Consider the following 20,377-nt stretch of genomic DNA (forward strand, 5'->3'; position numbering starts at 1 on the left):
TAATATCATCATACCCACACAACCCACTCTTTTTCCTTCGCCCCCTGACTCAGCTTTGATCATATTTTCAATATAAGAAAAGTTCATTTAACAGAGAAGATTATTGCAAAGTGTTGGGAGGACAAGAGATCTACCCAGAAAAGAATGTTACTTTTACCTCTTGAAGCATTTGCCACCATATTGGAAAACCATTCTGATTTTTTTTCGATGAAAACCAGAAATAGAAATGGCAGGTGCAACTTAATTAAATACTCAAATAAGATGACACCTCTTATCGTGGGCACAGGGTCTTTGTTTCTAGCCCTACTTAAAAAACTGCTTCTATGCCTACTTAAAAACAGAATAGGTCAATGATTTGTTGAACCAGTAACTTGACTTGCACTGCTTAACATATAAGTCTAATGAAAGATATGGGTATTTGATTAGAGAGCTAAAATGGCACCAAAAAAACAGTTCAAGCTACAAAAATTAATTGTACAAGTATGCACAGCTTCACAGAACATAGTAAAGCATTCACCTGTGCCAACAAAGCTTTCTCCCACCCTCTCGCAAAATTTCATAGGCAAGTTTATACTTTTCAATGGATGTTGCACCAGCATCTATGTATTTAGATGCAGTTTCTCTTAGACTCCATAGCATCAAATTTTTAAGTTCCTGAGAGCTGCTCCACGATTCTATGTCAGGAAAGACACCATCCTCAGCATTTCTTGTCCACCGGTGTAAGATGTAGCGAGAAGGAACTTCTCTTAATTGTAATATCTGGAAAACCCTCAGCACGTGTCTACAAAGAACACCATCATGCTCAAACATCTGACAGCTACAACTTATGCTGAGATTTGATGCATTAAACGTAACTACATGTTTCTCCATATCATTTCCACACCTTCGCACCATATATCTGCTGAGACCCCCTTCTTCAAATATTTTAAACCCAAGATAGCTAAAGCACTGCAATAGCTCTTTTTGAAATACTTTGAATACAGCAAGAGTGTAAAGCCTTCTGCACTGTTCTTCAACTGGTTCTTTTGTTTGCAAAATGGGTTGAAAATTAGAAGTATTAAAATCCTCTTTTCTTTCTTCCTCGCGGCGTCGCTCAAGACCCCTTTCGTACCGAGGAATGAACTCCAAGAGAGGTGTCTGGGCATTTAAAAGTGCACCAAAGAATGAATCAAGGCTTTCATTCATGGGAATGCCAGCAAAAAATGTGCCCTTTAAATACAATGGAACCCAAGATGCCCGCTTCTCGTACATCTCTTTTAGCCAAGCATTGTCCTTCAATCCATATTTGTTGAGTAGCACGTTCCATGTGGCGTCAAATTCATCAACTGTCTGACTCTGGTAAACACACTTTTCATAGTCTTTTGTGAAGCCATCACCCATCAGACCCATGTTCTCTTGTTCCTTTGCCTTGATTTGCCACAACGAAAAGCGATGATAGGTTACAGGAAAGACTTTTGCTATTGCCCTCTGGACTGCAATGTCTTGATCGGCAATAACTGTCAGAGGCTGCCGGCCAGACATTGCCCTAAGCCATGTCTGAAACAACCAAGTGAAAGATTCTTCAGATTCATCAGCAACTAAAGCACATCCAAGAAGCACAGGTTGCTTGTGATGGTTGACCCCAACAAAAGTAGCAAAAGGTACCAAATAGACAGTTTTTCGGTATGATGTGTCTAAGACTAGGACGTCACCAAACTGACTACATGAATATCTAGATCTGCCATCCGCCCAAAACATGCTCATACAATTACCATTATCAACTTCCACAGCATAAAAGAATCCAGTATCTTCTGTTTGTCTCGTTTGAAAATACTCTAAAAGAATGTTGTACCACTCACTTCTAATGTGATTTTGCCTACCACCTCTAGGGACAGGGTAGTTATCGATTCTAAACAAGTCACCGTTTACAAATCCAGTATCTGCATCGTCATTCAGAATATTAGAAGCATGAAGACCTTTTTCCCTGCCCTCTTTTTCAGAGTCCAAATCATGGTTATGATCTTTTCGGAGGCGGTCCACTGTCCACTTTCCTGACGGCTGTCTCTTAATCCTTAAATAAGCCCCACAGCCAACTCTTGAAGGATGCTGGAACCCCTCCTTGGAGCAAACAAATCTGCGGGATGTAATCAATCCATCATTCTTAGAACGAAACAACTGACCAATTCGAACTCCAAACCCCAAATGCGCTGCATATGCGTGATAAAATTGGTAGGCTTCATTAGGTGAACTGAACTCTTGACCCACATATGGTTCAGTCTTGGGCTGTCCATCAAGTTCTTCCTTTCTCAGACGCTTGAAATCAATAATGCCAAAGGGACAAGAGGAATCATTATTGGCTTCTTCGAGCAATTTCTTCCTTGGCCTCCGAGTAAACTCAGTAAGAGAGTTGACAACTGTACCACCTTTCTGTTGCAATGTTGGAGTACAGTTTTCTTCACCACTGATTTCAAAATTGTGATTATGGTCCTTATGAAAATGATCAATCACCCACTTTCCAGAACCATTTATTTGCACCCTTATGAATGCTGGACAGCCTGTTCTTGAACTGAGTTGATGTCCCTCCTTTGAGCACACAAATCTTCGAGAAGAAACTGACCCATCAGTTCTTGATCTATACAGCTGACCAATCCGAACTTTAAATCCTGTTCGATTTGCATATGAAGTGTAAAACTTTAGTGCTTCATCTGCTGTGTCAAATTCCAACCCTATGTACGGATCACAAGAAAAGTCTATTTCCTCCTCCACAATAGCATTATTCATTGCAAGTTCAGTACCAACAAAATGCTCCTTTACAATCATGATCCCAACTTCTTATCCATTAAAATCTAACTCTCAACATGGAACAATGGAGAAAAATTCAAGACAAAAACAGCAGCATTCAAACACTTTTAAGCTTTAAGGAAGTTATGCATTAACTTTTCTTTTCTTCAACCTCCCTCTTACTAGTCAAGCAGAAGCACATTCCAGTCCCATAAGCTAAGTTCAAGGCAACTATTCCTGTAAAAACCGAAATAAACGGACTTGTGTAAGATACAAACTTCAACACGGCTTTAATCGTCCCTATCCTAATTCTTCAGGTGCGTAACTCGTTACTCCATTTTCTCAGTGACCAAACAATCTGACAACAGAAATATCATAATCTAGACAAAAAGTAACTAAAAATAAAACGAAATGAAGACAATCACAGGAATTAATATTAGGAGTAACGAGTAATATCGGAGTAAATTGAAGTTTCGTGCGAAATCATGAAACAACGACGAAAGTCAACGCAGCTAGAAATAAATAAAGAAGTTAGGGTTTCAGAAACAAAATTTACCTTGAACATTGATGAATGGATTGGAAGATAAGAGAAAACTTTGAAATTGGAAGGACTGTGGGAAGAGCAGAATCAGAGGAAATAAGTAATTTAGAAGGAGAAGATAGAGAAAACTGGGATCGTGTTCCCGTTTCTTCTTCACTTTGAGTTCGGTTCGGTGTTGCAATGGCACTGCAGAATTGGATTTAAATAGGATCCGGATCCATACCCGAATCCGACCGTGGTGTTTGTGGGTATCTACATCAGAATCGGGTAAAGTCACACACTCCAACCATTGGCGTCATTTTCCAGAACATAAATACAATTTTTTTTATTGCTCTCCAAAACTTTATATAAACAAAAATAAATTAATTGAAAATATGATATATTTTAATTCATTTTCTCTTAAAATTCGATATAATTTTCAATTTATAAAATACTGAAGAAAAAATTATTTTTAAAACTTAGATAATTATTATAAAAATTTCAAAATATTATAATTAAACTATATTTTTTAAAATCTCAAACAGACTTAAGCAATACAGAAAATGGAAATTTATATTTATATTTTTACTTAATAAAAAAATAAGTAAAATTGTAAACTTTCACCAAGTAAACACGACTATAAAGTAGTATTAAAAATTCATTAATCTTATACTAGAAGAAATTTTATGATTTTCCATAACTATGACTTTAATATTTAAATTAAATTCATACCTTTCAAATAATTAATTTGTATATTATTTAATGCATTAAAATAAGGAAATTTTAATTACAAAAAGCTAAGATTATCAAATTTAGTAATAAATAATTAATATAAAATAGGGTTAAATATGTTTTTGGTCCTTCAAGTTTCAGCGAAATTTGGAATTAGTCTCTCATCAAAATTTTTGACCAATTTAGTCCTTTTTCTTTCAAAATACGTGAATTTAGTCCTTTTAACCAAATTTTGTTATGTTTATCTGACGTTTCAAGCACATTTCATGATAGTATTTAAATTATTTACACTGTTTGACACATTTTTGCTTGAATGTTAACTTAAATACTATCATGAAATGCGCTTGAAACATTAGATAAACTTAACAAAATTTGGTTAAAAGGACTAAATTCACACATTTTGAAAGATGAAGGACTAAATTGATATAAAGTTTTGATGAGGGACTAATTCCAAAATTCACTGAAACTTGAGAGACCAAAAACATATTTAACCCTATAAAATATGTTTAATCACACCAAAGGTACCCGTTTTTGTCCTAGATCCTATTTTTGGAAATTTGTTTCAATTTAGTCTTTTACATTACGACAGATGTGTGTCAATTTGTGATTTTTTCTATTTTTTATTTTTTACTTTTTCTTCTTAAAAAACAGCTTACATGTGTCAAATTAGTGTTTTGTCATGTGTCAGCTTATTAATATTTTTAATTTAAAAAAAATTATCACGTGTCAAATTATGATTGTGTTACGTGTCAATTGTTTATGTGAGAAATATCAATTTGATCCTTGTATTTGTTATTTTGTCTCATTTTAGCTCCAATTTCTTTTTAAATTAGAATATTTTCATTCCTTCCAAAGAGACTAATTTTAATTTTTATATTAATATTATAATTATATTTTTATTATAATAGATATTTTTAACTAAATTAAGTTTATTTAAATTTAAAGTTTGCAATTGAACTTTATTTAAAATTTTGTTTTAATAATTTTTAGACAACTTCATGAATTCAAATATTAAATTTTCCAACAATTACAAACATTTGAATTTTGTAACTTATATAAAACTATTTTAAAATTTAACATTTGAATTTGTAAAGTTGTTCATAAAATTATTAAAACAAATTTTTTAAATAAAGTTCAATAAAAAATTTAAATTTAAATAAACTTAATTTGGTTAAAAATATCTATTATAATAAAAATATTATTATAAAATTTATATAAAAGTTAAATTTGATTTCAATTTGGAAATTATAAAATTACTCCAGAGTTTACAAGAAGATTAAGACTAGATTGAGACAAAATAATGAATACAAAGATCAAATCAGATTTTTCACATAAACGATTAACACGTGACAGTTTTTTTTTAAACTGACACATGATAAAATCCTAATTTTACACGTGTCAGTTGTTTTTTAAGAAAATAAAAATAAAAGAAAAACACAACATCAATGATGATTTATAAAAAATGACTAAATTAAAATAAATTTTAAAAGATAAAACCTAATTGGAACGACTTAACACCTGATGATTCAATTAAAACTTTTTAACAAAAACGAAAATCTTTCGTTTGATTAAACCTATAAAATAATAATCTTTTATTTTAAAATATGTAAAGAAATCATATGAAAAACATGTGGTAATTGATCATCTATAAGAAAAATATTATTACACTAATATTTTTTATCTTAATTTAAAATAACTGAGTTAAGTAAAAATAAAAATAAAAACCATCTTTTGTTAAATATATAGATAGATTATTTTAGTAAACAAAAGTTTGAAACATTTGAAAGAAAAGCCCGCAACAAAGTGAATGAAAAAAGAAAACATTTAAACAAAACTTTAGTGAAATAGCTTTTGAAAAAAAAAAAAAAATCTCTTTTTTTCTCTATTCTCTCAAACAGTTAATAGTAAGAATTGAAATTTTACTGTTTTTTTCGAGATTTTTGTTTTGTTTTTTTACCCTTTACATGTTTTTTTTGTTGATAGCAGTTTAGTTTTTATGATTTAAAAGTATTACTTATAAAAATTAAAATTACATTTTTACTATTAATTTACTTTCTATTTTACATCAACTGAGGAATAATAAAAAAATATAGTTTGTCATCTTGTCAACTTTTAATTATACAAAAAAAATATTAATTCTTAAATATACTTTAGTAGTATATTTAATCTGTACGTTTTAAACTTTTTTTCGAATAGTGAAATACAGTATTGATTAAACTAAATAATTAATTTATAAAACGCGTATGGACAAATTGGGAAAGTAAAGGAAAGACGTGGAGAAAAAGGAAAATTCCGAATAAAAGAAAGGAAATAAATAAAGGTCATTATTAGCAAAAGGCTGGTTTACGATCGGAAGGTAGAGGACCAGTTTGCAATCGAACGGCATTGACGTGTCGGTGAGGATTGTGGAAAGGAAGTGCGGTGTGAGAATAGCAAAGACTTTTTTAGATAATAAAGAAAGAGAAGAGAGAAAAAGCATAATAATAAGAATAAGAAGAAGTGGTGTTTGGTTTGGTTTGGTTCCATTGGAAGAGAAAAAGATGTTCGAGACTCAGCAGATGTACGCACGTGCGAAGACAGAGGAGTTCGACATCGAATCGGGCGAAACGCTCTACCCAGGGCTGAGCCTCGGCGAGAACCAGCTCCGGTGGGGGTTCATCCGCAAGGTCTACGGCATCCTCTCCGCTCAGATCGTTCTCACCACCCTCGTTTCTCTCGTAACCGTTTTCTATTCCCCCATTAACGACCTCCTCAAGGGAAATTCCACTCTCCTTCTCGTCCTCCTTTTTCTCCCTTTCGCCTGTAAGTTTCTCCTTTTTTTTTTCAGTTTTTCTTCCAACCTCAAATTCATCAAAGAAGGAATTATCCGTTTCAAAACAATTCAATTGAGGAAGGAATTAGGGATTTTATAACTACCTTATGGATCGATGATGATGAGTGTGAAATGTGTTGCAGTTTTGATTCCCCTGCTCAAGTACCAGCAGAAGCATCCGCATAATTACATCTTCCTTGGACTCTTCACCGTCTCCATCAGCTCCACTGTGGGAGTCACGTGTGCCAACACCGACGGTTCGTATTTTGTTTTTCTGATCCCTACAGTTTTCGAAGGTGGGAAAGGAAAGGGGTTCAGAGGGTTGATCTGACATGAATCTGTTCTTATTATGCAGGGAAAATTGTGCTTGAGGCGTTGATTTTGACTTCGGCTGTGGTTTCCTCTCTCACGGGATATGCTTTTTGGGCGTCCAAGAAGGGCAAGGATTTTAGCTTCCTTGGCCCGATATTGTTCACCTCACTGTTTACTCTTTTCCTCACCGGCATGATGCAGGTACCTCTGTTATTTCCTCATAATAATAACTAGTTTTTGGGATGTTAATATGCGTGCATTATACGTGCTTATGTGTTTCTACTAGAATGATTACCATAAATCATTTGCTGAAATCCCATCAGAAGAGGTTCCACTTAATATCCCAGTATGTTTTAAACAGGACTGTCTATAATATAGATGTAGTAAACTAAAATATGTTTTTTCAAATTTAAGTTTGATCGTTTGGTCTATGAATTTGAAAAAAGTTTTAAATCCTCTGCCTAAATGTTTTAACCCTAACCAAGCCTCTAGACCCTCTAGTTGTAAGGTCTTAGAAACGATTTCCGCAGCATTAAGATAATGCTTGGCCAGCGGGACCTACTACGTCCCGTAGCTGCATATTAGTCCTTCATTGTTAGTTTTGAGAGATTATGTAAACCATGTTCATGAACTAGAACAATGTTTGAACCCCAAACACAGTTGGAACAAATGCTTTGAAAGGAGAACAAACATGTGTTGGGTTGTTTGATGATGATAATGCATGATCAAAGATGGTTAACTGACTTGTAACTTGGTGCCCACATGAGTGAAATATTTAACTGTGTTGGGCAGAGAAATTAAATGAACTTTTTTTCCTTAAAATTACAAGACTTAACAGAACAATTTTAAATTGGGATTATAGACTAAAGACTGAAGACATATTTAAGTTCATAAAAAAGGTGTAGGAATAATGTTTTTGCGACTTTCCTCTTGCATAAGAATTGTTGTCGTTTGTTGCAGATGTTCTTCCCTCTTGGGCCTACTGCCCATGCTATCTATGGTGCAATTGGTGCCATGATTTTCTCGGGCTATATTGTGTATGACACTGACAATCTGATCAAGCGCTTCACTTATGATGAGTACATTGGAGCCTCGGTCACTCTTTATCTTGACATTCTCAATCTCTTCCTTTCCATCTTAAGGGTCCTCAGGGAGGCAAATAATTAGACATATTGAGGTTGAGTAATTCAAATTCAGAAGACTTTGTTGCATAATTATAATACACTGCTGGAAGCATTGTGAAATACAATACACTCTGCTTCCCTTGTAGTCATTTACAGCTTATGATACTTTGATCCAATGAAATTTAAAGCTTTACAATACAATTGTATGTAAGCGCGTGATATAAGAATGAAGAATCTCCCATGCGAAGTGTTTCTGCTTTTGTTTGACGTGGGTTGCTTTTCGATTTAATGCTGTGTGTATTCATGAATTAATATACTACCACCTGACTTGTGTGAATAAAATTGTGATGTTGGTATTGTGTAAAGTTTCCCTTGTGTAAAATATAACTTGGAATGACTTGTTCTACTAACTTCTGGTACTATGTGGATTATAACTCCGGAGTGTCCTCTATTATGCGAAATTGCATGTCTTAGGTTTTTCCAATATATTTTTCACACTCTTTCTTTCAATACAGTCTTGCCAAATGTGTATCCTTGCTGGCTGTCTCTATTAGTTTCCACAGGAACCACCACTCGACCACTTTCGTCATCTTTCTTTCGCAATGTTACACTGTGATCCACTGTCATGTTGTAATGACAAGTTACAAATGCTTCATCAATTTGTCATAAGGCCGTCTGAGTGAATATTTTGATAATATTGAATGATACAGTAGGTTTAATAACAAATTTGACAAAAAAAATTAAATAATTTTTATATCGTCTTAGAATGTGAATCTAATTCATTTTTACAATATTTATTTATAAAATAAAATTTGTATTTATTTATATATTATAATTTTATTATATATTTTTAGGTTGTTATTACTTTGATATGTATGTTTACAAAGCATGCCTTATTTTCTCCTCTCACAAAAACAAATATTGTAAATTGCAATAGTTTAAAATGTGTTGCACTCACTTTTATGCATTCATTAATATCTTTTAATTGTTTGAAAAATAATTATTAACATTTTTAATTATTAAAATGATATGCGTTTGGTGAGACATTGAAAATAAAGGAAAATCTCTTTAACAAAGAGAAAGTATAAAACCCAAAAAAAAAAACTTTGAAATTGAAACATATTTTCTAAATGACTATTACCTCTCACAAGGCAAATCTTATGTCGCCTATATTAGCAGGCAGATAAAAGTATAAATTCCAAATATCTAATCATATTATGTCCCCATTTTTCGTGACCTTGTTATAAGATTTAGAGCATGTTTAAAAATTATAAAGGAAAGAAATTAAGAAAGTTAAAATTAAAATGAGTTTATTTGTAAGTTAATACACGTTAAAAGTATAAAAATTATATGAAAAAAATTCTACAAATTAATTTTTACATTTTTTCCTAAAAATTCTGGAGAAACTAATTATGCTCTTTAAAGATTTGGGTTAGAAAGTTGATACTTCATTTGCACACCAGAGAAGCTTTTTTAATTAATATTTCATGAATATTATGTTATCCTCGAAAATGGGAACAGAAAATAACTGGACCGAATATGGTGCAAGAACCTTCTTCAGAGAGGATGAGGAGCCCACAAGAACTTACAACTGGTGTTCACCTTCTTTTATTTAAACTCGGGTAAGACATTAAAACAATTTATTTACATCGTAAAGTTATAAGAAAAGAATTATGCACTTAATAAACAATCTGAGTTTAAAATTAAAGTAACTAATGACCTGAATTCCCGAATCCAGAATCTCAGAATCTGGTCATGATTTGACTGCCTCCTCTTCATCTTCAACATCCCAACTAAGATCGTACTCATCTTGGTCTATCACATTCGACCTCTTCTGCAAATGAATCCTACTTGCGGACCCAACAGCATCCCCTTTATTCTCATCATTGCTTTCAATATCCTCAATTTCATCCCAGCCAATGTCTTCTTCGGCCATTGAAGGCTGGCTTGAAACAACTGAAATATCACTGTCTTTGCACGATCCACTGTTATCATTATCTGCCTTTACTTCGGAATGTTCTTTTTCTTCACATTTGGAATCCAACTTATCCCCACTGCCACTTTCATGCTCAGGAACACAAGATGCCACATTTTCTTTATATTTCCCCTTCTCCAATCTATCATCAACACCAGTTATGGATTCAGGAGAAACACCCTTCTCACCGTCCTCTTCCTCTATATTCAAAGCCTTCTTCTCAGCTTGAATATTCTTAACAGACTGAACAGTGTTAACACCACCAACATCAGCAGAATTTCCCTCCTTCACCAATGAAACCCTACTGGTCTTACCTAAAGGCTCATACCCGTTATTACCATCTTCATCTTCGTCTTCATCATCAAAATCCCAGCTCAAATCACCTTCCTCACTTCCGGAAATTGCACTATTCACGAGCTTAGTTCTCGCATCCTCGGCTTGCTTCAGCTTATGAAGCCTATAAAAATATCTGGTCCAGAAACTCTCGTGACCAGTCCTACTAGGTACAACCTTCTCATAAATCTCCTCAACAACCCCATTCTCTTCCAACAAATCCCTAATCTCCTCCTCCTTCTTGTCTAACTCAAACCCTAATTTCCAGTCACTGAATTTTTCTAAATCCTCAGGGTCCTCTAAATAAGTATTCACATCACACTGAAGCGCATGCACCAGATTATCAAACCTTCTATACCGTTTCAAATCCAAACCCCGATCACTACTACCACCACTCAACAATTTCTTCCCAGCATTGCTATTATTACTGTCGTAATTAATCGAATCGAATGAATCGGAATCAGAGGCTAAAAACGAGTCCCTACCTTGAGAGATAATCTGCGCCGTCGAGTTCCAAACGGTGATGCCGATGTCGTCAATGGCTTGGCCAACGGACTCGAGCGACTCCTGCGCCACCGCTGCGCCAACGTCGAGCGACGCCGGGAGGTCCTTCACGGCACGCGAGGCAGCTTCGCGGATCACCGCCGTCTCCTTCCTGAGCCCCGAGCCGAATTCCTCGAAATCGCGACGGTAGTTCTCGAGGACGGACTCCGATTTGGAGGCGAGGGTTTGGATGAGGTCGCCGAAGCCCCACACGGCGTTGCTCTGCGGTGGATCGGGGCCTTCCGACTCGGGTGGCGGCGACCCGGGTGGTGGTGATCCGGGCGGCGGCGATTCGGGTTCGTCGGAGAAGACGGACTTGAAAAAGTTCATGACGGTGTGGTTACGCAGTCTTCGGAGGAAAGGGTAGAAGGTTTATGAATTGTGGATTCTGCTCATGGTGAGCATGGTCGGTGGATGTGTATGTATGTATGTATGGCGACACAAGCAAGGCATGTGATTTGAATTTATAATGCGATGTGTTATATGATATGATGCACATGAATGTAAATGGAATCGCATCCACGTCACATCAATCCAATTATTCAGTTCTGATTTTCCTTTTAGTGGAATGCCACCTTCCATTTTAAACCACTCTCTTCTAGTTTTGGTACAACGTCAACAAATCACTAACAACAATATTATTTTATATAATAAATTATTTTTTCTTAATTAATTTACATTATGTTTATTATTTTATTGTTTTATAAAAAAGACTAAATAAATGTGAGAATTTTATATAGCCAATGAATCAAGATAAGAACGATAGCTTAGGTTGTTAGTAGTTCCACAACTGTATTTCTTAAACAAAGATTGGAATAAGGATGGAAACTACTGAAGTTGAAACTAACTATTAAATTTGCATTTGATTTATATAAAAGAAATTCATAGTTCTAACTTAGACTCGTTTGTTTAATTGAATTTAATATAAAAATTGAGTTTGGCTTATTAAAAATACTAGAAATTGACTTGTTTAGCTTGTTGTAACTTAAATAATTTTGCTTCAATGGAAAAAAAAATCTTAAATTATTTTTCAACTATCAATGTAGTATCTAACCATTTATACTGTACTAATACAATATAAATATAATATATATATATATATATATATATATATATATAACCTTTTTTTGAAAAATAATCCATAAATTTTAAAAAATAGCATTTTACACAAACAGTAACTTACTAACATTTCAATAAACCTAAACTATAGTATTTTTTTTATTATTATAAACTTCACTCTCTAATCTTCAAAGTAAAAAGTTTAGGCCGGCTATTAATTAATCAAGCCTGGTAAAAAGTTTGAGTCTATTTTTTTTAATAAGTTTGAACGCACAATAAAAAAAATGGTCTAAGTAATTCATGAATAACTCGACTCATTCATGTTCTAAGTCTAGGATTCAATTTTCAGTTTGAGCATGGAGTAAATTAAAGGTATGACTTTATTAAAGAAATTACCGACCCAATGAGAAATATACCACACATCCTTATTATAGGAAAATAATAAAAATAGTAAGAACCTTTTTACCATATCAAAGAGAAAAATGAGAAGATAGACTTGGTTATAAAAATGATAAAAACGGTTGCAAACTTCTACAATATAAAAAACAAGAACGAAATTTTATCAAGTATAATATGAAAGATTATAATTACCTTTTAACATTTTATCATTGGATAGGAAGAAGGGGTGATTAGTAGTGTCTCCAACCCAATGAATTTCTAACACCATTATGATGAGTATCATATATAGTTTATATATATATATATATATATATATATATATATATATATATATATATATATATATATATATATATATATATATATAAGTCTAACCTAGAAACTCAACAAAAACTTTTGTACGTGACTTTCACATGAACCCTGCAAAACAATAACTTCATATTTATAACTTTTGATTTTATTTTAAGAATTCCAACAAGCATTGATACTTGTGAAAGCACCCTTGTTTTAAAAGAACATGCGTTCCTATTCCAAATTTCACTTTCTTTTTCTAACATGTTTGGTATAGTGGTAGATACATGATTTTTCAAATCAAATGGCACTTTATTTCTTAAAAAAAAAATCATTCTATAAAACTTCGATATACCTCACACGGGTGTTAGATTTTGTAAAAAGAACTGAAAATGATAAGAATGTCAACTAATCAGCAAAAATTACAGTCAATCAAGGCCAATGGCATCTTCACCAAATAACTATACCAGCATAAGGTTCCATAATTTTAATTCAGCTTGTATTACAAACACGTTTTTGGTGTCTCGTCCACATAAGAACTCAAGGACTTTTCAGCATATAAGTTGCTTACAAACAGCAGCATGAAACATTACATCAAATTAGCTTTGGATGATATACACGTCACAAAAGACTTGTTACAAAATCACACACAGCTGCTGTAGGAAATATAACTTAGCATGATAGCCTTGCAATTTCCTTGATGATAAACTCTTTTTCCTCCTCAAATTGCTCATCTTCTGAACCTGAAAAAGGTGACAGAACAGATACTAATGACATGCAAGAGAAATTGTTTATTTAAGTGTTCATAAGCTGAATAGAAATTCAGGAAAACATTGTGTAATCATAGGCTTCAAAGCAAGGAGTTACTGAAAGTATTGCAACCTTTTCCTGGGGACAGATTATGAAGCAATTCTAGCAGTTTTTCCTGGTTCTTCGCCAAAATAAGTTTTACTTCTCGAGGCTTATGGGGATTAGCAACGAAAACCTGGATAAACAAAATGTTATGTTGTAGGATATATTTCTTCAGAAAAAAGAAAAAAGAAAACCTTGACATCAAAAGTATAGATGTCCAGAAATTAGAACATGTTAAAAGAAGTGCCTGAAGAAGTAAGTCTTTAGGAACTTCCTGCATATTACCAAATTATGAAGAAGTGATTTATTCTACCTCAAATATTGAAAATAAATTTATGTTAGAATGTTTTTACCCTAAAAGAAGGTTTTGTTATAAAATTTTTCAACGCTACACAGATATATATTAGGAGGCCTAATCTGGTTTTGGTTCCTTTCATACATCCACAAAGGAAAGCCAATAAAGAGGATATTTCACCTTGAAAATGTGGAAGGCTGATATCTGAATGTTTTTACTTGAATCCTGTGCAAACCAAAATATGAACAGTTAGCACAAGATACGAAGATAAGGGAAAAACTAAATCATTGATTTTTATGCAAACTAGAAAAAAAATGCTTAGTATAGCTCCAGCATGTCATCATTGCATTTAAGATTAATACTAGTATAGAATCGACTGTTTAGCATGCCAAGCATGTGGGATACACTAACAACTAGAACCACGTTTTATTCTAATAGGTGAATTCAGCTAAATGAATCAATTACATATAACCAAACTGACCACATGTTGTTAATGAACTACGAAATCATATTAAAATCCATAAATTATAAAAAGAAAATGTATTTGAACAGTGTTTCCCGACCTGATAAATCAATTTAGAAAAACATACAGCAGCAAATTGGAACTAAGGAAACTACAATTTACATGCAACAGTAGTTATATAAAACATAAAACAGAACAAGGAGATCCTATAAATACAACAAAATATTCTTCATTATATGTGTAGATTACAGTTAACAGAGAAGCCAACCTATACAAACAAATACAACACTTCACAGATACAAGGAAAATGTTCAGCTGTGCAAAGTATGCTGCATTTATCAGGAATATCATAGCTAGTAAACACATTAACTGAGTATGATGTGAGTATGCCATTAGTCATGGGTAAAAGGGAGAATATCACACAAGTACACAGGGTTATGAGAAGTTATACCCTCAATAATGTCATCATGACTTTCAAGTAACGAACTTCTAAGATGTACCGCTTCATTATCTGAGAATTAGGAGATTCCAAAAGAAAATCCGAAAGAAGCTAAAACCCAAAGAAAATTAATTGTTAAATCACATAAATAAAAATATGATGAGGAAACAAAAACATTAAAAAGTGTTGCAAGAACAAACCTTCAAAGACTGCCTCCTCGTGACATAATTAGGAGATGTCAAAAGTCTCTCGTATAGATCAAAGAACTGGGAACATAAAGTCCTATTAGGAAAGTTGAAATGCAATATGGGAGATAACGTCCAATTTGCAATGTACACCCATATGTATATTCAAATACGAGGATACAAGCACGTAAGTATATCATGGAGAACAGTTAATGGATTGATTTTATTTTTAGAGATTTTACCTCCTGGGCATAAATATCATATGAACACACAATTTTTTTCTCTAGCAGAACAGGGTGCTGCCAAGATATGTTCAAATCAGATAAATATGTCAAGGATGAAACAAACCTCATCATAGTGAGCTGTCAAAAATTCAGACACCACATTTACATGCTTAGTGAGAAGATCCTGTAAAAGCATGCCCATAGAGAAGTGTGAGGAAGTGTCATGCAGAGCTTTACAATCATAGTGAGACAAATAAAGGGAATTAAAATGGGGGACGATTCTGTTCTCACCTTAAAGGTCGAAAATGCATCAGATGCAACATCAAAGTTAGGCAACTCTACAAATTTAAAGAACAACACAAAACTAGCAGATTCCAATATGTACCTGAAAAACACTCAAAAAATACACAAGGTTAAAACAGTAGACTGTAACACAAACATCAGACTCAAAATACACATAGATAGTGAAAATCAACTATTAATTTTCACTTATAAAACAATTTAATACCCTACTATTTTAACAGTTGAGTTTCATCATCCTCAAGCCCAAATTTGTTGTAATCTCCTTACGACAGTAAATGTAAGTATGGAACTACAAACAACAGAAACCCATGGTGATGTTGGAGCAAGGAACAACAACAATTAATTAGAATGTCAGCTCTAACCAAGCACATTCAAACAATGCAGATATGCCAACTTATTGCACTATACTTATTGTGACGAAGCAGAAAAATCTTTGTTTTCCTTCTTATAATATAAAAAAGATGTCATTCATTCCACTTTTTTTAAGCCCACTAAAGCAATCCTCTAATACAAACGTAGATCAAAATCTCGGCATGATCAATCTTAGCACGCAACAAACATAAAGATATCAGAGATGAAAAATAACAAGCAGAAAGTTAGGAAGAAGACTACACAATGGCAGCCCAAGATATCTTACCTTCCAAGTGATGGAAATTTGATGCACTCCCGCAACATTATGCCACAGCTCAAGGCAATATCTTTGTTATCATAGCTGCTTGGAAACAGATATAGAGATGTTTTGAGCAAGACGTTTATATTTATCAGATTTGAGATGATTGATCACATACAAATATACAATTGTTTAATTATATGGCCAGTGAAACTAAATGTGTTTCAGATTGCTGCAAGATACCTCAAAAAAATCTGCTTGACACTATAACTTATTTCTAAAAGAACTCGTTTTACATTTATCAGATTATAAAGTTGTAAGCAAAATTTTTTCTGTTTAATGAAAGGGAAACAAACACAGAATACCTGGCATGTTATGTCACAATTGAGAAATCTTCTATGGATAATTTGATCCAAGCATATGATTAAGAGAGAATAAATTATGCAAAAAAATCAGAAGTAGGTTCTATCTGCTTTTGCCCAACTTCTTCTCACCAAGGATTTTGCAAACAAAAAGTGATAACATTTAAACAACTCTTTTAAAAGGGAATGGAAAACCAATCTTGGGTATATCAAAGTGATTGTGGAATTCCAATATACATTTCCAAACCAATCTTTTACAATAGCAGTAAAATTTGTTTTATCATTGAGGTTCAGTTCTGTACTCCAAATTTAAGGAAAATATCATTTGGAAATGTTTTCATAGAAGAAATACATTTATCAAGGTATCGATACTAAAATTACAATAATGCAGTGAATTGCCAACTAACACTAAAACTACAGAAAACAGGAGATAGTGAGAAAACAGTCACCAATTTGTAGACAGAATCTTTCAACATAGAACCAATTAATCATTCTATCAATCTCAACTGCAAGGTTTTCAATGGTGCACTATAGCCCCTTCCCTTAGCAGTGTGGAGTGTGCCCTGCCCGCTAAATGGGCAGCCATAACGGAGTGGTTTACTGTAGCAAACCAAATAGCAGGCTGAAAAAACTGTAGCAATGCCATAGTGGCACCAATATTGATTCCAAAAAAGTCCTTGAACATAGACATTATGGCTTTTTGGGATTTCAATATACAACCGTAATAGAAGTGAAAATGATAAATAATCTTGGACTCATAAGTTGATGATTAATTACCTAGGAATAAGGAAACTTGTGTTGTATTGACTTTAGTTTATACTTGTATGCTTTGTTTAAGGCACTTGTGACTTAAGTTGATATTTACTTATATGTATATGCTTGTGTTATATAAAAAATATAAAAGTTTTCAAATAGTTCCATCTCGCTGTAGTGCTTTTGGGCCAGTTGTTGGACATCAATACCCAAGGTTTAAAACACTATGATAAACTCTATATCAAATTAGATGTCATATTATAAATTTCTCAGAATGAACTGCCCACAAAGAGTTTCCCATGACTCTAGGCATTTATTTTCAACTCTACAAAAGGTGCATAATTTTATGGCATAAACTGCAAGATAGCTTCTTTTTTTGTGATATTAGTTTCACCACCTAAAATAATTTTCAAATGTTAGCCGTCTCCAACTTTTTCCACAATCATATCATGAAAAAAAAAAAAAGAAAAATCAAATTCTCTCCATTTCAATTGGGCTTAGAGCATCACTCTCAGTCTGCCATCATGAATACAACTAGAAAAGGTGACCCCCACATTTGAAACAAGTGAGAAGGAATGGAACAAAAAGGAGTGCATGCTTGGCAGGGAAAAGTAAAAAGCTTACCATACAACAAGAAAGTCTAGTAACTCAACGTGTTGTTCAATGTATTCTACACAGTAAGAATGGGACTCAACTTTATGTTTCAATAATATTGACCAACAGTGGACTAAATCCTTTCTGGCCTGTATCAAAATTCACACACCAACAATGAGCAACCGGTTAAGACAACTGCACACATTAGAGCTTGGAATCGATCTGAACTTACTTCCCATCCTAGTATAGGCAGCTTGTGAATTAGAAGAGTAAGGACATCCTCCTTGCAGATTTCCTCCACTAACTGTGAAACCTGATCCAAATTTGGTTCCGACTCTCCATCTCCAGAGAGCATCGTTCTCATTGTTGCAAAATTCTTTTCAACTTCCTCTAAAGCCTACAATGAAGCATGAAAGGCATCCGTAATCAGTAACCACTAACAGGTAACTGCAACTAAAAGAAAGGCTTGATAAATCTGGAGCAATTTCTTTCTTCATTTTTCCTCTGTCAAGAAAAAATAGCAACCTCAAATGGGAACAATTTGAAGCATGTCCAAGATAAAAGAAACGTAGAGTGTGAATTCTCTGACACAATCGTCTTAGATGATTAAGAGTTCAAAAATCAGATTGTAACATGAAATGTCATTTTTTACTTTAAATATTAACCTCGCTTATTTTGTTGATGCTATATCAATCAAAAGGGTGATGAATGTGCATGTTTATATTATTCAACCATTATATGTACCATCAGCAGACAAACTTAATGCCTGTAGCTTCTTTTACTATCTAAGCAGTTTTCAATTATTGTAGTTCAACAAATGTGTGTATTTTCAACAGACACTGCTCCCTCCCGGTAAAATACCGACACATTAAACTCAAGGTCGTTGCTTTAAATAACTGTTATACCATAATGCTATAATGTGGCATTTTTTTTATTCCTCCGCCACAGCCAATTTGTGAAGGGAGGCTGCAATGGCCTGTTTATATGATGGACTTTTGACCTCCTTTCCTCTACCATTGATAACTTGTTTTAAGGCTGAAAAGCTGTGTGCCTCCAGGTTGGATACCAATTCCATCAGTGAACAACTTGTAGGCCTCTGAATTGCCGAGTGATTACAGATTGGCTATCAAACGACTTGGAAATTAGGCCTAAGAGGAGACAGGACATGGTCGCACGCACAATGTTGTAACAGCTCCCCACGTGAATGACTTACCTCTCAAAGGAACCCGAGGGACAGACAAGACAACTTGAATGAACTTTCAATAGACAATCTTCAGAGTGCGAGAGAGTTGCAAAGGTTTTACATGACTGAAGCAGACAACATAACCCATGTGGACGCAGAAAGGACCTTGTATACACGGACAATTTGTGTATCAACAAAACAGAAGGAGGAAATGAACCAATTTCCATCAGGAAAATTTTCACGACTTAAAACAACAGTGCCCCCCTCCATCAGGGAAAACACATAAACATGCTTAAAAGAATTGATCACTTGTAAGTTGGAATCCCTTCTGAAAAGTACAATTCCGTCACAATTGTTCCTAGAACAAAACCATTCATATAACAGGTTACATACACAAATGACTAGTTTTCATGTAAAAGGTAACATTTCTTTAAAGCACAAAAACACGCAACACAATTTGCAGAAGCTATTATGAGAATTGTAAGACCTGCCCACGATTCAAGAGCGGAAATTTAAGCGAGAAAGCAAAGACCCAGATAGAGCATTGAAACCATGGATCAAAAGGGTGGTAATTACGCGAGTGAATCTAACGTGGGGCGAGTAGGTGAAGAAGAAATCAAGAACCTTACCTTTTCAAGGGCTTTAACTTCACTAACGGTTTTGGTATCGAGGGCCATGAGGCTCTCCTTGATGGACTTGGCCACCTCCTGCGGCGTTTTAGGCCTCAAAGCCTTGAAAAACGAGAACGACATGATGATCGATGATCCTTTCCCTCTCTGTCGCCGTTGATGTGGGGATGGTAAAGAAAATGCTGCTGCTGACGCAGTGTTTCCTCTTCTTCCTTTGAACCTTCTTCTGTTTTCGATTTCAATTACCCATCATCGTGACCATGATTTACGAGTCACCATCACCAACAATATGGAACCCGATCATCGCAGAGCGAAAGAATCTTAGTGCCAGGGTTATTTCTCTTTTCTCATTTTTCATACCCAAACTAAATTATAAAGCTTTTTTTAGCGTCCAAAGCCAAATCTTATAAAATAATTTTATAACAAAACTTATAACAATAATACTAAAATATTAAATCAATATAAATTTTGAAGCTCTATTCTCGTTGACTATGATCATAAAAAAAAAAAAAATTAGCCATAAAATACAAATTCATATTATTTGTTCTTTGTTTATTATCCAAGAGGATTGTGGAGTGGAGGAGATCCAACGGACTACTGTCCCTCCAAAATTAAGGTTTTGGCG

At 33.9% G+C, this 20,377-nt stretch overlaps 4 protein-coding genes across 5 annotated transcripts; 1 reads left to right on the plus strand and 3 right to left on the minus strand.

The window, feature by feature from the left end:
- Positions 1-221: 221 nt before the first annotated feature.
- Positions 222-3,469, minus strand: LOC114188108 (protein FAR1-RELATED SEQUENCE 7-like). 2 transcript variants are annotated; one of them, XM_028076633.1, is made up of 2 exons: positions 3,317-3,469; positions 222-2,997 (listed from the first exon to the last, which is right to left on the minus strand). In XM_028076633.1, exon 2 carries the CDS (start codon positions 2,797-2,799, stop codon positions 514-516), a length of 2,286 nt encoding a protein of 761 aa, XP_027932434.1. In that variant the 5' UTR covers positions 2,800-2,997; positions 3,317-3,469; the 3' UTR covers positions 222-513. The 2 variants fall into 2 exon arrangements, with proteins under 2 accessions (XP_027932434.1, XP_027932435.1); XM_028076634.1 differs by having other exon boundaries at positions 222-3,118.
- A 3,010-nt stretch (positions 3,470-6,479) lies between these two features.
- LOC114188654 (BI1-like protein) lies at positions 6,480-8,625 on the plus strand. The gene is made up of 4 exons (XM_028077228.1): positions 6,480-6,814; positions 6,968-7,081; positions 7,180-7,337; positions 8,097-8,625. The coding sequence occupies exons 1-4, from the start codon at positions 6,553-6,555 to the stop codon at positions 8,301-8,303; spliced, it is 741 nt and encodes a 246-aa protein (XP_027933029.1). The 5' UTR covers positions 6,480-6,552; the 3' UTR covers positions 8,304-8,625.
- A 1,207-nt stretch (positions 8,626-9,832) lies between these two features.
- Positions 9,833-11,545, minus strand: LOC114188751 (BSD domain-containing protein 1-like). Its single transcript, XM_028077384.1, has one exon. The coding sequence runs from the start codon at positions 11,439-11,441 to the stop codon at positions 10,014-10,016; it is 1,428 nt and encodes a 475-aa protein (XP_027933185.1). The 5' UTR covers positions 11,442-11,545; the 3' UTR covers positions 9,833-10,013.
- Positions 11,546-13,287: 1,742 nt separating this feature from the next.
- On the minus strand, positions 13,288-20,121 carry LOC114188646 (calcium-binding protein 39). The gene is made up of 11 exons (XM_028077215.1): positions 19,753-20,121; positions 18,173-18,337; positions 17,971-18,089; positions 16,259-16,333; positions 15,610-15,703; positions 15,443-15,502; positions 15,110-15,175; positions 14,922-15,020; positions 14,188-14,232; positions 13,743-13,845; positions 13,288-13,603 (listed from the first exon to the last, which is right to left on the minus strand). The coding sequence occupies exons 1-11, from the start codon at positions 19,873-19,875 to the stop codon at positions 13,533-13,535; spliced, it is 1,020 nt and encodes a 339-aa protein (XP_027933016.1). The 5' UTR covers positions 19,876-20,121; the 3' UTR covers positions 13,288-13,532.
- Positions 20,122-20,377: the final 256 nt, after the last annotated feature.

This window comes from Vigna unguiculata, chromosome 6 (genome assembly GCF_004118075.2).
Source record: "Vigna unguiculata cultivar IT97K-499-35 chromosome 6, ASM411807v1, whole genome shotgun sequence".
In the NCBI taxonomy this organism is placed as follows: Eukaryota; Viridiplantae; Streptophyta; class Magnoliopsida; order Fabales; family Fabaceae; genus Vigna; species Vigna unguiculata.